At 27.4% G+C, this 13,500-nt stretch overlaps 2 protein-coding genes across 5 annotated transcripts in view; both read right to left on the bottom strand.

Moving 5' to 3' along the window:
- LOC123265147 overlaps positions 1 to 6,660 on the bottom strand; it is an 86,932-nt gene extending 80,272 nt beyond the window's left edge. The window contains exon 1 of the mRNA XM_044728802.1: positions 6,300 to 6,660. Coding sequence (XP_044584737.1) covers positions 6,300 to 6,453 — 154 coding nt within the window. The 5' untranslated portion in view covers positions 6,454 to 6,660. The remainder of the gene's footprint in view (positions 1 to 6,299) is intronic.
- Positions 6,661 to 7,160: 500 nt separating this feature from the next.
- Positions 7,161 to 13,372, bottom strand: LOC123265111 (helicase swr-1-like). Of its 4 annotated transcripts, XM_044728749.1 has the most exons (7): positions 13,282 to 13,372; positions 13,122 to 13,140; positions 12,659 to 12,843; positions 12,194 to 12,569; positions 9,568 to 10,156; positions 9,194 to 9,365; positions 7,163 to 7,638 (listed from the first exon to the last, which is right to left on the bottom strand). In XM_044728749.1, exons 3-7 carry the CDS (start codon positions 12,676 to 12,678, stop codon positions 7,416 to 7,418), a joined length of 1,380 nt encoding a protein of 459 aa, XP_044584684.1. In that variant the 5' UTR covers positions 12,679 to 12,843; positions 13,122 to 13,140; positions 13,282 to 13,372; the 3' UTR covers positions 7,163 to 7,415. The 4 variants fall into 4 exon arrangements, with proteins under 4 accessions (XP_044584685.1, XP_044584684.1, XP_044584683.1 ...); XM_044728750.1 differs by lacking the exons at positions 13,122 to 13,140; positions 13,282 to 13,372 and having other exon boundaries at positions 7,161 to 7,638; positions 12,659 to 12,684; positions 12,757 to 13,086; XM_044728748.1 differs by lacking the exons at positions 13,122 to 13,140; positions 13,282 to 13,372 and having other exon boundaries at positions 12,659 to 13,084.
- Between the last annotated feature and the right edge of the window lie 128 nt (positions 13,373 to 13,500).

The following is a 13,500-nucleotide window of genomic DNA, read 5'->3' as shown; positions in this document are numbered from 1 at the left end:
TTTTATAAAAATACAAAGTTCAAACTTTTGTGAGTCATATATTATATATTAAAAAAATTTAATCAAAATATGCGAATCTCTAAAAGTTCAATGTGAAAATTTTAAGCTGACTTTTAACAGTTCTTAAAAAAAAATAGAGTTAATAACAACTTTTATTAATTTATACTCCAAATTATGCTATTTATTTGCATATTTATCCATTGTGAATGCATATGTATGTTATGTGTTATGTATATTGATGTTTTTATCGTACTTAACCATTAAACTTTTTTTGTATTCAGTTTTTACGCAACCTCTGTTACGTTAGCGACTACTCTGACCTATACTACTAGTAACACTAAAAGTTTCAGGTTGCAATATTGCATAACAAAATTGCCTCGACAAATGCCAGTTTGATAACTCGGTTTTCATTTTTAACCGAAGTTCAAGTGATAAAACTATAAGTAGTCGGTGAAACTGGATCTGTAAATTAAAATTTTATAAACTATACCTGCGAATGAAAACTTTTTTAAGTCCAGTGTTGAAAATAATAATTGTTGAAAATTTTTAAGAACATTTTAAAAACAAAAAAAAAATTCTTAAGACAGTAATAAATTCATAAGTTTTTTAGCAGTCGATACTTTTATGTCATAGCTATAGGATAAAAAATTCAAGATCCGCAGCAACTATACCTGCAAGTAAATTCGACGTCTGTCAAATAAAAAAATTTAAAACCAACTCATTAAGATAGTTTCCATTCATCTAATTACCTTATGTAAAAAAACTTGGACATCTTACAAGTTCTTAGACTTCATCAGACTCGAGTGTTTTTACTTTGAAAAATTTAGAGATCCAGTTTAATATTCTAAGTACTTTAGACTTATTAACCTAGAACAAATTTTCTTATAAAAAATCTACTTATAAGTAGAAAAGTTTCAATTTTTTTATTATTCGATTATTATTATTATTATTTTTATAAAATTTTTATAAATATTGTAATAACTCAATATTTTTTTTACTTATGGAAATTGAAATTTAAAAAACGGATGTTTTTTCGTGACATAAAACCGATACAATTTTCCCGGTCCAAATATCTGATACTATATCTACTAGCCTATAAATAGATACACATCAAATACATATATTCGTACATAGTTTTCCTTCCGGCAAATAAATATCACCCTCGATACCGTAAAACGCTGTCGATATTATTTTTTCCGCTATATTATTTACACTTTTACTTATACTTATACATGGAAGTGAGAAAAAAGGAAGGAATTCAAAAAAAAATATATTATTTTATAGACATTTTAAAAAATTTTATTGCGCCGAATTTCAGATAAATTTTTATTAGCTTTATAAATTCTATCGGATTTTTAACGGAATAACAAAGGTCTCCATAAGCGCGAAGATAAATGTATACATATATATAAAAGAAGAAATGATTCAATTTAAAAAGAAAAATCGGGACGTAACATGGTTTCGAGCTAGGAATTTATTTTTATAATATTCGCTTTTCTGCTTGTTCTCGAGTGAGACCAAAACGATGAAATAGAATAAGAGTAAAATGAGAAAAAATCCTTTCTCCAGATTTATATTTATATTCTGTTAAGGATTCTTGTAATAATTTAATATGACAGTTGAGTAAATCTAAATCATGACTTTTTCTTGATGAATAACTATATTTTTTAAGAAATAAATCTGCTGTTGGCAGCGTTCCGCTTTTTCTTGAAACTTTTTATCAAAACATTTAACTATTCAATTTTGAAAAAAGATAAAAAAAACTTATCCATTAGAATAAAGAGTGAAGACGTACTCATGTACGTAGATTTTATTTTGATGCAATTCATAAAACTGAGATGACAAAATTTATGTCATATAATTATGAGAAGAGATATTTTTTCAAACTGATCTCAAGAAACCAGGAGAAATTGAGCTTTGAGATTAACTTAATGAAAAAATTAAAAAAATTGAGAGACTTCCATTTGATAATAATAACTAGAAAGTAGATATAATCTAAATTAAAATAGTGACTTTATGTTTTCTTTTACTGTCTAGATAAAATTTAAAAGCTCATGATGGAGAAACTTTTTTACGAATTCTCGGGGCAATCAGGGGGTATGATACCATTTGATTGGATTACTTTGCTTGTATTGGTTGGAAAATAGATGAAATACTTGTTTGTCTTTCATTAAATTCTAATACCTTTCTGAGAATTTATTTTTCTTAGTTCAAGAATTTTTCTCTGGAAGTTAATTTTTTTTTTTCAGTGCATAGATGTTTCAATATAATACTTTTTATTATCGACCGTAAATACTAAAAATTTTTAAACTATTTAACTAAGTTAAATCGAAATTAATCGACTGTAATAAAATAAGCCTTAATTGTTACAATTGTTTAAAACGTTTAATATGATTGTTGTTGATAGTAACAATTAAAGTTTTTTAGTAATATTATAAAGAATCTGTACTTCAATAAAGATTGAAAAAAAAAATTTGTCAATTAATTGAACATCTTTCCTTTGATTCTAAATATTTTTTAGTGAAATTTTTTCTCGAGTTTTTCGTGCCAAAACTTTGCTTCTTCTTGTTTTTTGCGTTTCAATAATTAATAACTTAGCAGCAAATGGTCGGAAAGACTTAAAAAAATCTCATTTTCTTCGTTATTAAGGTAGTTGTTGTGGTTAAGGTATACCGTCAGAAAATTCTAAATTTTTGTATACTTATTAAGGACATGATGATACAATTACCCTTAAAATTTGAAGTCGATTGACCACCTATAACTCGAGATGAATTCAATAAAAATTGGATATTTAATATTGATTGCATACGCTCTCAGTTAACTCAAACTCAAAATTATTCAATAAATAATTACTCTATAAATTTTTATACCAAACACTTAACTTAAGTTAGATTAAATAAATTACTGTATCAATTAAACTTGTAATTTAACTTTGTCATTTGGCAATTTGCCTTGGCATAAACCAATAAATCTAAATCTAAATCTAAATCTCTGCAGTTCTTTACCATTTTCTTAGTTATAAAAAAAAAAACTATCTGTCAGAAACTTTAAAAAAACTGACAGTCTTTTAATGTATTTGTCGTAAGTTTAAAAAAAAATAAATTTTTGACCGTCTAACTATTTATAAATTACGGATGTAAGTTCAACAATTTATGAAAAAGTATATATCTACCGAGAGGGACAGAAAGAATTGTATGGGTTGCATCTCCACAGGTAGTCTTGCGTAAAAATTATGGATTACTTAGCTACAAACTCATATACTTTTGCGGCGTGTATAATCTCTCATTTTTTGACATTATTGTACCATGACAACTACCTTAAATTTCAAACACAATCTAATCAATTTGTCTCGATAACTTTTTAATAATTTTCGAGATATTCCATTAAACAACTAATTTTTTTTAAACAATTAAAAAGCTCAAACCGGATTATATGTTTTTTTTCTTAATTTAATTCGTGGCTTTTTCAATTCTGTACAAATTTTTTAAAAATTTGAACAGCTAGAACTTAGTTGTGAACAAATTGCCTTTTTTTCCTCACCTATTTGACTATAGACCTTATTACTCGCCAAAAATAAAAAATTTCAATCAAAATTTGATTTATTGATTAGACACTTAATTTTTTTTAATTGCCAAGAGTACCTTATTTAAAAATATTAGTAAAATATGAACAATATAAATCTTGAAGTATGAATTTGAATTGAAACAAAACTTTGGTAGTTTCTTAGCAATAAATAATTTCGCGTACAGTTCGCAGTATGATATACAATATTATAATATATAATTCACAGATAATATTTATGAGAACAATAAATAATGAGACTCTAAACTAAACTCGGGCGGTGTGTAATTAAAGCCCCGATAAAAGTTATAATGAAACAAAATGGCAACCAGCAAATAGCGTACAAAAAAAAAATAGCGAATCTACAGTTAACTCTTTGAAGACAAAAATAATGCAAAAAAAATAAGAGCCCTTCTATTTAATTGATTACTTTTTCAAACCATCAAAAGGTTAGTGTGAAGCAGTTGATGCGGTTTATGGTTGCGTTCAAACTGTGACTAAGGGATGAATGGTTCGGTGATAGTTTAGTGGGATTGAGTTATGGACAGAAATAGAATAGTAAAACAAGTAAACTCGTGAATTTGTCTCTCAACTCGTATATTTAATAAAAGCTTTATCGTAAAATACGATAACAAGTCTCTGGGTATGTATGCTGAAGTATCCTCTGTGTATACACCGTGTTGTTGTTATCATTGTTTTTATTGCGGTACCGGGGTAATAAAACAGAGCTCTAGTATTCGTACCAGTACATCTGGGATCCTGGCTCGTTTCTCTTATATTTGCTTTAATTATAATTGACGGAAAACGTAATTGTCGCAGCCAATCAACCCCCTGTGAATAAGATCCGCAATTACATTCACGCTGAGTGCTCTACCTATGATGTATAATTTTCATTCGAATTCAAGTGTCCTATTTTTTTATTTTATCATCCACTTGATTCCTACTCGATACTTTTGTATTTATTTAAGGTTAAAACTTCCTTTTCATTTTATTTTTTTAATTGAAAAAAATACTGATGGAAATTTAATACGTTTTGTACGTTTTTTTAATAATAATTGTAATTTTTAAAGTTTAGAAAAATAAGTTGAAAAAATAATAATAAATTTACTATTAAGGATGATGAGATTTGATCTTTGATGAAAATTTTCTTGAGATAAACTTTCAATTTTTATATATAAGCAAAATAGGGTTCCTTTGACGCCACTTCACGTCAAAACTACTGAATTACTGAAACTACTAGGGCTTCTTGAAACATGAAATTTAGGACATGTCTATTAAACTTCAATAACATTTACTGAAAATTTCCTTACAACAATCGCCTCTTTGACAGCGGGATTCCAAAATTTAACTTTAGATATAGTTATTCAGTCGAAATACTAAGAATTTTACATACATGTTATTTTTGCTGATCACATAAGCAATTAATTATTTTTATTGTGAGATCGCGGGAATGTAACAGATTAAAATGAATGCATTTTCCAAACATTTGATATGTGGAAGATAAACTCGGCCCACCTTTAAATCGAATTCGTAAAAAACATGTAAAATTAATTTTCTATAAAAAATTGATGTCACTGAAAAAATTTTAATAAACGGAAAAATTCGTCGCACTTGAAGCAAGGCAAATTTCTTCACTTATGAGACCTGCAATTTCTTTAACTTTCAATGCTCATGTCAAATATTCTTTTTTGGATACAAGGTGGATGCCAATTCGATGGAATTTGGAATCTGTGCAAGTCAAAACAATACTGTAATTAAATTTCAAGTCTAGATTTAAAAATGCAGTTCTATAAAGCGCCCAGCAGAGCGGGCGAATAACAGCTAATATTAATAATACTTTGATAAATAAAAAAAAAGTAAATTTATAAAAAAAAATTGTGAAAAATTGGATTTATAAATTGAAAATATTCATTTTTGAAAAAAAATTTTGGTTTCTAGAATAATACACAATTGTTTCAAAAAAATAAAAAAAATCGTTCTTTGGAAAAAAAGACGTCCGATGGTTGTGCGACGTAAGTGTTAGCTTACGGCAGCGGGGCTTTTGAGATCGTTCTTTAGAAAAAATAAAAATTTCAATTTAAAAGTTAAAAAAGAAAGGAAGAGATTTTGTTTGGATTTTTTTTATAAAATTTTATTTTCAAGTGAAAAAAAATGACTTTTATACTGATAATAAAATTAAATTTATTCAAGAAAAATAAAAACTTGCATCAAAAAAATAATTTTGAAGTATTTGATTGTTTTGAATTAAAAAGAAAAACTTTTTGAACTGAGTAAAACTTTTTTATAAATAACAATTACCTGCTTGATTTAAGAACATGAAACTTCAAAATGATCTTATTGCCTCCAAATTTTTTCTTTCGAATCAAATTTTTGTTTTTATCAGTGAATTATTTATAGTAAATGAGAAGTTGTAAATTATTAAAACTTAACGTAGCGTATTTTAAAATTTTCAAAAATTTCTAACTGACAAACTTGAGAAATTTAAAAACTGAAAATTTACAGGTAAGCTTCTTTTACCAAGAAGTATATGTCATATTTAAATGTAGTATCAATTTTACTTTAAAAACCTTAGAAACTGGGCCCATAACCTTAGATATTTATAAACAATTAAAATAATTTTTATTATTTAATTGATTTAGAAAAATTACACAATCTATTATTGTAATTTTTATCACTAGTTTTAGCTAATGTTAAAAAAAAAATTTATCAATTTTTAATACTATCTAAATAAAACTTACCGATCGCTGTAGAAACTCCTAAAATCCGTATGAAAATTTCGAGATTAGAGTCAAACGTTTTGGGAAAGTCATTATTCACATTTTGGTCAGAATTTAGTTCGAAATCTTTACCGTAACTGAGCATTATAAGCTGAGTACGTGTCAATTTGAGCATTTAGCCCAGAAAAAGTTTTTATATAAATTTACTATACCCGGTAAAATTTAAACAAAGTAATTTGCAAGCTGCGCAGAATTTAGCGACACTAAAAAGTTCGGGAGTTGTTAACTCGTGATTGCGGTTCTGATTATATTATTATGGAAGAAGCACGTGTCCGCGTTGCAAGATCGCGCACTACTGAGCCACTCACTAAGGGTGCTACAAGATTCGCAGCATCCCCGCGGCTAAATCTCGATTCTGCGCTCGTAACTCTCCCAATTTTTTTGAAATTTCTCGATTCTATTTATCTAAAATTCAATCATGTTTGTTTAAAAATTTTCTTTAATTTTATTGAAAACTAATTTTTAAAAAATACGAAATAATTTTTATTAAAATCATTCACTGTTCATATTTTAAAAACTTTCAATCAGTTGACATCACATAAATTTTAATAATAAAAACAATATTTAGTTTTAAAAAAAAAATTAATAATAACTAATAAAAAGTAACTTTATAGAGTTAAAATAATCAAGTAAATGATGTTGAATGAAATAGTGAAAAATTTATTTATTAATGACTCGAAAAATACACAATTACATTTATTTATTCCTTCATTAAATTAATTAATTAACTAATTAATTAATTAATTAATTAATATCAATTGTTTAAAAAAATTTGAGGTAGACTCTCCGTATCGAACGTTTTTTATTTCTACTTAATTATTATAATTATAAACTTGAATAATTTAACACGTGTAATTATTATTTCAAAGTTATTTAATAACACTGATTAAATATTTAAATTTTAATTAACAAGTACATGCAAATTTCCAACAAATGAGTCCTTATTATTCACCATCTGCAATCTCATTATGTTATTTGATATTTATATACTATCTTCACTCAATTTATTAATTTCGGCATCATAATTTTCACCATACCATCATGTCACGCATACGAATTAAGAAATAAACACGCTAGCTACCTTTCTATTCTACAAATATTTTTAGCTGATTTCTTGTAACTTCTCAGGCTCGGGCTATCTCTATTTAGTCTTGTCAACTTGGCAGATTGAGTTATTTGTTTACCAGTAACTTCTAAAAAATCATCTCCAGTCAAGTGACACGAACTCGGCTTCACTGGACGTAGAATGGGACTCAAAGAGCGACGGCCTCGCTGTTTTATTGTTGGTGACTCAATCGATCTGTTTCAAATATATATATTTTTTTTATTGAACAGGTTTCAAAGTAAAACGTATTCAACCCCATTTTTAATAAATAAAAATATATTTATAAGTTAACATAAGTGTTTCTAATGAAAATATCAACAATTATGAATCTATTTATGCACAAAAAAAGTGAAGATAATTAAATATTTATATTTTTACAAGATTTTAAAGATATACTATAAAAGCAGTAGCAGTTGAACAATCAATTCTGATGTGCTGCAGTAGTTGAACACCCCGGGGGCAATAGTTGAACAAGCATTTCAGATTAGATAGCATAGAATTAATAAATTTTCCTTTCATCGATTTATCAAAATACTGTTTTAAAGAATTTATAAATAATATCTAGAAAAATTTTTAAATATATTATACGTTCATTTAAAAACCAAAAATATTGTTATTCAATTTTTTAATTTTATTGCTTTGTTGTTCTTAACATTATAACTTTTTTATATCACAAACCACTGATATTAAAATTTAAACAATTTCTGTTGACATTTAAATTTTATTCAGTGGTTCATAATTTTTCAGACTTTTTATACTTATTTGGGTAATTATTTACAAGTGAGGTAAACCTATGCTGGCCCATGTTAAATTTTTTTTTTGTTTGATCAAATTGATCAATTTTTTTTTTTAATTTTGTTTTTTTATGTAATTTTCAAAAAAAATATATATCAAAAACATTAAAAAAGATGAAATAGAAATTTTATCCAAAAACATGAAAGCCAATTTTTTTTCCAATTTTTAAACGCAAAAAATCAATCGAAATCTTTTTTTTCCTTGCACGGCATTTTTTATCATAAATGCGCCGTAAAAACAAGCAGAATGAAAAAATGTTAATTTTTCACCTAGTTAAGGCCCAAAATGGGGTTGACCCCACTTGTAAATAATAACCCTTATTTGTTTTTTTTTTTAATCATATTAAATTAGATTTTTTTGCACAAGTACTTTTTTGAGATTTAGGAATTTGCCTGTTATATCAACCAAAAAAATTCAGAAAAATAAAAAAAATCACAATATACAACCTTTATTTATCACAATGCTGATTACTAGTGCCATTAGCTATTTAAGATTAAAGTGTTCTCAAAATTTTATTTTTACAAAATAAATAACTTTTTATTTCGAATTATTTGTAATTGTTGCACTAATCAACAACCAAATTGCAACCTTATTGTATTTACATTGCTTATATCTTATATCTATGAAACTTAATTAAACCACATTGTTTACTATTGTACCATTACTCTGTAGACTATTCAACTACTGCTGTGATTAGAAAATACATAAGGACCAAAACTTAAACATGCGACGCCAACTTGTTTAAGTTCTGGGTATAACTTTGAAAATTGAGAGGTATAGTTAGACGATTAAATTTAATATATATGTAATATATTTTAAAAAGATTATTTCATTTATTGGTAATAAATAACATAATCTTTATTAGCACCGAAAATTTTTTACAGTGTACTATCATTAGAAACGAATTATACTATTATGAATTACTCATCTAATCAATATAAATAATGATAATTACCTATTTTTACTACTAGGTAAACGTGAGGGATCAATAGGAGCAAGTCGTAAATTTTTGGGCCACGCCGGACTTACTGACGACTGCCAAGCCGAATGTCTTTGAGGCAATCTATTCGATGATTTACGATACGAATGATTTAATTTTGACGCTGAGTTCATGTTTCTATTAAAACCTAAAAAAAAATAAATGATAATTCATATAAAGCCTACAAATGAACACATATTCAAATTTAACTAAATTTCGCAACCTAATTTTAAACTTAAATTATTTACAATACCATTACTTTAAACAATCATAATATTTACAATATCAAAACGACTATTTTAAATAAAATTATTTACAATAATTAACAAAAAAAAAAAAAAACCAATCACCTTGTGGTGTCGAAAGCTGTAAAAGATGTCCAGCATACTTAATAGGAGTAGTTTTTAACGTGCAAAAACTTTCGCGCGTAGTAACAGCGAAAGGCACTGGACTAACGACTATTTTGTTGTTAAAAACCGTACCAAGTTTATTTCTACCATGCTTGGCATCCGTTCTGTTGGGATCCTCATCGTCATCATCCTCTTCCTCATCCTCATCGTCGACATCATAATCATAATCAACAATACCGTAATCAACGTCTTTGGCATTTCTAAGTGCTCTTAAAGCCGTGTCAGTACGTTCAGTCAATTCGAACGACTCAAATAAATTGGCACTACTTTTTCTACTATTACTTTTACTACTTTTAGATACATTTAACCGTCTACCACTATACGTTGGCGCTGGTGTTATTCTCAATACTTGGTCTAAATTCTCCAGTGGCTTTTTGTCAACCGATTTACTGTCGTCGTTATTATTTTCGTTGGCGATATTATCCTCATCCATCTCTTTTTCTAGTTCTATCATAATATACTCTAGTAGTCTATCTAATACTTGTTCGCTTTTTATTTGGATCAAATGTTCTTCCTCTGGACTCAATTCCTGAAAATATGATATTTTATTAACATGATTGTAAATTTTGAACAGTATGATAAATTAATAAAATTTAACTGGTCTAAAATTTAGCGCTAAAAATTTTATTTTTATAAGTTAATCAAAAACTCTAAATTATAATCAATTCAATTAACTATTACACGCCTCATAAGCGAAGCGTTGAGGTATTGCTCTACTCTCGACATTTCAATAAAGGCAAATTTCTCGAAACTGAAATTGATTTTTTTTTATTTATATCGCACTTACAGGTTAATCTAAATGTACTAATATCAAGTCAAATAATTTGTCAAGCATATAAAATAAATTTCAATAACAATTATTTTGTTTAACATAGTAAATAATAACATTAAAAATAATTAAAGTTTTTTTCATGCCTACTGGTCAAGTGACTAGTGAACCTTATTCAAGCCAAGCGATGGACATTCCATCTGCGCTATTGGTCGAGAGACATTCTCTCTTTGCATTAGTTCTTTGGGGTCCATCGAACTTGAATACTAGTAAAGCTGGAAGTTTTGTGGTATCTGTTCGAGTTGTAAAGATGTTAAACAAATGAAAGAAAATGAAAGAAACTACATGAGAGCAAAGATAAACTTTGAAAACCCCATAGCTACCCCATTTATTTTTTCAAAGTTTATTTTTGCTCTCATGTAGTTTCTTTCATTTTCTTTCATTTGTTTAACATCTTTACAACTCGAACAGATACCACAAAACTTCCAGCTTTACTAGTATTCAAGTTCGATGGACCCCATAGAACTAATGCAAAGAGAGAATGTCTCTCGACCAATAGTGCAGATGGAATGTCCATCGCTTGGCTTGAATAAGGTTCACTAGTCACTTGACCAGTAGGCATGAAAAAAACTTTAATTTATATATACATAATGGGTCATGAAGAAAAAAATAATTAAAAATAATCTTTTCTGGACGTCCGTGTGTCTGTATTTATGGATTTGTGTATGTGGCAGGGAAATTGGTCGAAAAAATGATCGTACCGGAATAATTTATTTTTACACAGGACTCAGTCATGTGCTGCACTAGACTCATTCGGGTGCGCACACGACTCAGTCTGGTGTAAACTAATTTTTCTTCCATTTTTTCTTGCACACGACTGAGTCTGGTGCCGAAAACGAATCAGTCGGGTTTCATTTTTTCCGTATACATTTCATTATAGTATTTTTTTCCTCACCTTAGAATTATGGTGCTACTAAATCATAGTAGAATTTTCTGTTTTTTATTATTTTGCTTTTTATATTTTATTTTAATCAATTTTATTGTTAAAAATGAAATTATGAGGCGTGCACTTTTGGATTTTCCGAACTTTTTTATATTTTTGTGTCTTTTTTAAAACTTAACGATAAAAAATGATTTGTCTATTTTTTAATTAGGTGTTTCATTACTTCAAAAAATTTTTTTTCGTTACGATTCAAAGTTTGAAATTATATTATTACAGAATAAAATAGAATGTAAATTAATTTAGCAGATATTTGATGATTTTAAAAATTTTTGTAACAAATAAATTATGAAAAAAAAAATTATTTTAAAAAATTGACATGTGGAAATGAAAAACAATTAAAAATGCAATTTTTTTAAAATAATTTTTTGGGACAAATTTTTTTGTTAAATACAATTAAAAAATTGTCAAGTGACGGCGAACTTTAATGTCATTATTAAAGATTTTGAACTTTCTAGTATTTTTTTAATTTTTTGGAATTAAATAAATTTTTCTTAAAAAAAATGTATACTCTAAAATGGTAACAAATTTCCATTTATATTTTAGAAAATGTATGTATAAAAAATTTTTAAGAAAAAAACGTCAGATTGTTTATTCAAATTTAAGAAAAAAAAAATATGTTTTTTTATCTTAACATTTTTCAAAATAAATATCCAACTATAAATTTCTAATTATGAATATTACCATTTAATTTAAAGTTTATAATTTTAATTATTCCAATTTTCAAATAAAAAAAGTTCAAATTACAAAACTTTAAATAATAAAAACTAGAACAAAGATTCCCAATAAAAAACAACTACCTCGACTTTTTCAGTAACCTCCGAACTCTCAACTTCTTCTTCCTCCTCATCTTCATCCTTAGGCTCAATATTCTTCCCCACGACCCTGTAATGCGGAATCTGCGACCGCCACTGCACACACTCGTCCATAACAGCTCCCAGCTTCACCTCATCGTCTTCTTTGTACAGAGTCCTCTCTACAGCAGCCCAAAGCTTCAAAACTTTCTTCGTAGCAGCTTCTTCAATATCTTCCGGCCAAGAAGACGAAGTCGCTCTGCTGTTTACGTCCCAAGGGGACCCTGATTCTGGCCATTTTTTGCTTTTGGCGCTCTCCAGGTAGCTTATAACTTCGTTTCTGCAACTCACTGTCATCTTCGAAGGTTTCTCCTTCAATCTAAAATACCAAACCTCCGTCATTGTTTATCACTTCATAAAACTAACTTTTATTGATGTATTTAAATAAAACAAAAATACAATACTTACATTGATTTTTTCCTTGACATTTCATTCTGCAGTTCCCATGAGTTTCAACAATAAATGCATAAATAAATTCATTAATTTATTGAGGTTAAACTATTTACGTTTATATTGACGTTTGTTTAGAGTCTAGAGACTGTTTTATTGATTAACTCAACTTGTTTATGTCCATGCTCTCAAAAACTATTTACCTGAAATTTTTTAACATAAAAACACCGTTAATTTAATAAGTACGTAAGTCAGTCAGTATGTAAGTAAGTAAATAAACAATGAAAATAATTGAGGGAAAAAAAATGAATAAAAAAAAATTGTTAGAGATTGAAGCTGATGCTTTTGTTCCGATTGTTTCGAGCCGACTGAAATCTGAACTGACATGAACACCCGGTGGAATAAATGTGCTTTTATCCATTCTATTGAGCCTGCGCTTTTTCGACACTTTATATCCATATATCAATGTATATATATTTACTTTTACTCTGCGATTCCACCTGTAATAAATAAGGTTAAAAAGAGAATAAATAAAGAAAGAGTGAAGAGTTAACTTTTATGTGGGTGTATCTGTGAATTAACCAAGGGCATCTTATTTAAAACTTTTAACTTTAGTTTGTTTATCTGATAATTGCACTTACGTATAATACAAGTATTAGTTATTTAAATTATAGAGATCAGTTAACGGTGTTGCATGTGTGATACCTGATAAAAATTCAACATTGCTTGACCTTGATATTTGTTTGTTGTTTTTTAGTGTTTTTATAAGATTTTGCGATCCGAGCTTTTAATTACCCTCCACAGCCCTACAATTCTTATTTAAACATGTAGTATGTTATATATGTGTTTAAATTTATTTA

Source organism: Cotesia glomerata, linkage group LG5 (genome assembly GCF_020080835.1).
Source record: "Cotesia glomerata isolate CgM1 linkage group LG5, MPM_Cglom_v2.3, whole genome shotgun sequence".
NCBI classification, from domain to species: domain Eukaryota; kingdom Metazoa; phylum Arthropoda; class Insecta; order Hymenoptera; family Braconidae; genus Cotesia; species Cotesia glomerata.
Note: the sequence above shows the minus strand (reverse complement) of the source record. Positions and strands in the feature narration are given on the sequence as shown.

Excerpts from the sequence above, each read along its gene's own strand:
- LOC123265111 (XM_044728749.1), bottom strand. The coding sequence starts at position 12,678 with ATGTCAAGGAAAAAATCAAT. Across the intron at positions 10,157-12,193 it reads TTACTGAAAAAGTCGAGGTA|GAATTGAGTCCAGAGGAAGA; the intron begins GTTGTTTTTTAT and ends TCATATTTTCAG. Across the intron at positions 9,366-9,567 it reads ACAGCTTTCGACACCACAAG|GTTTTAATAGAAACATGAAC; the intron begins GTGATTGGTTTT and ends ATTTTTTTTTAG.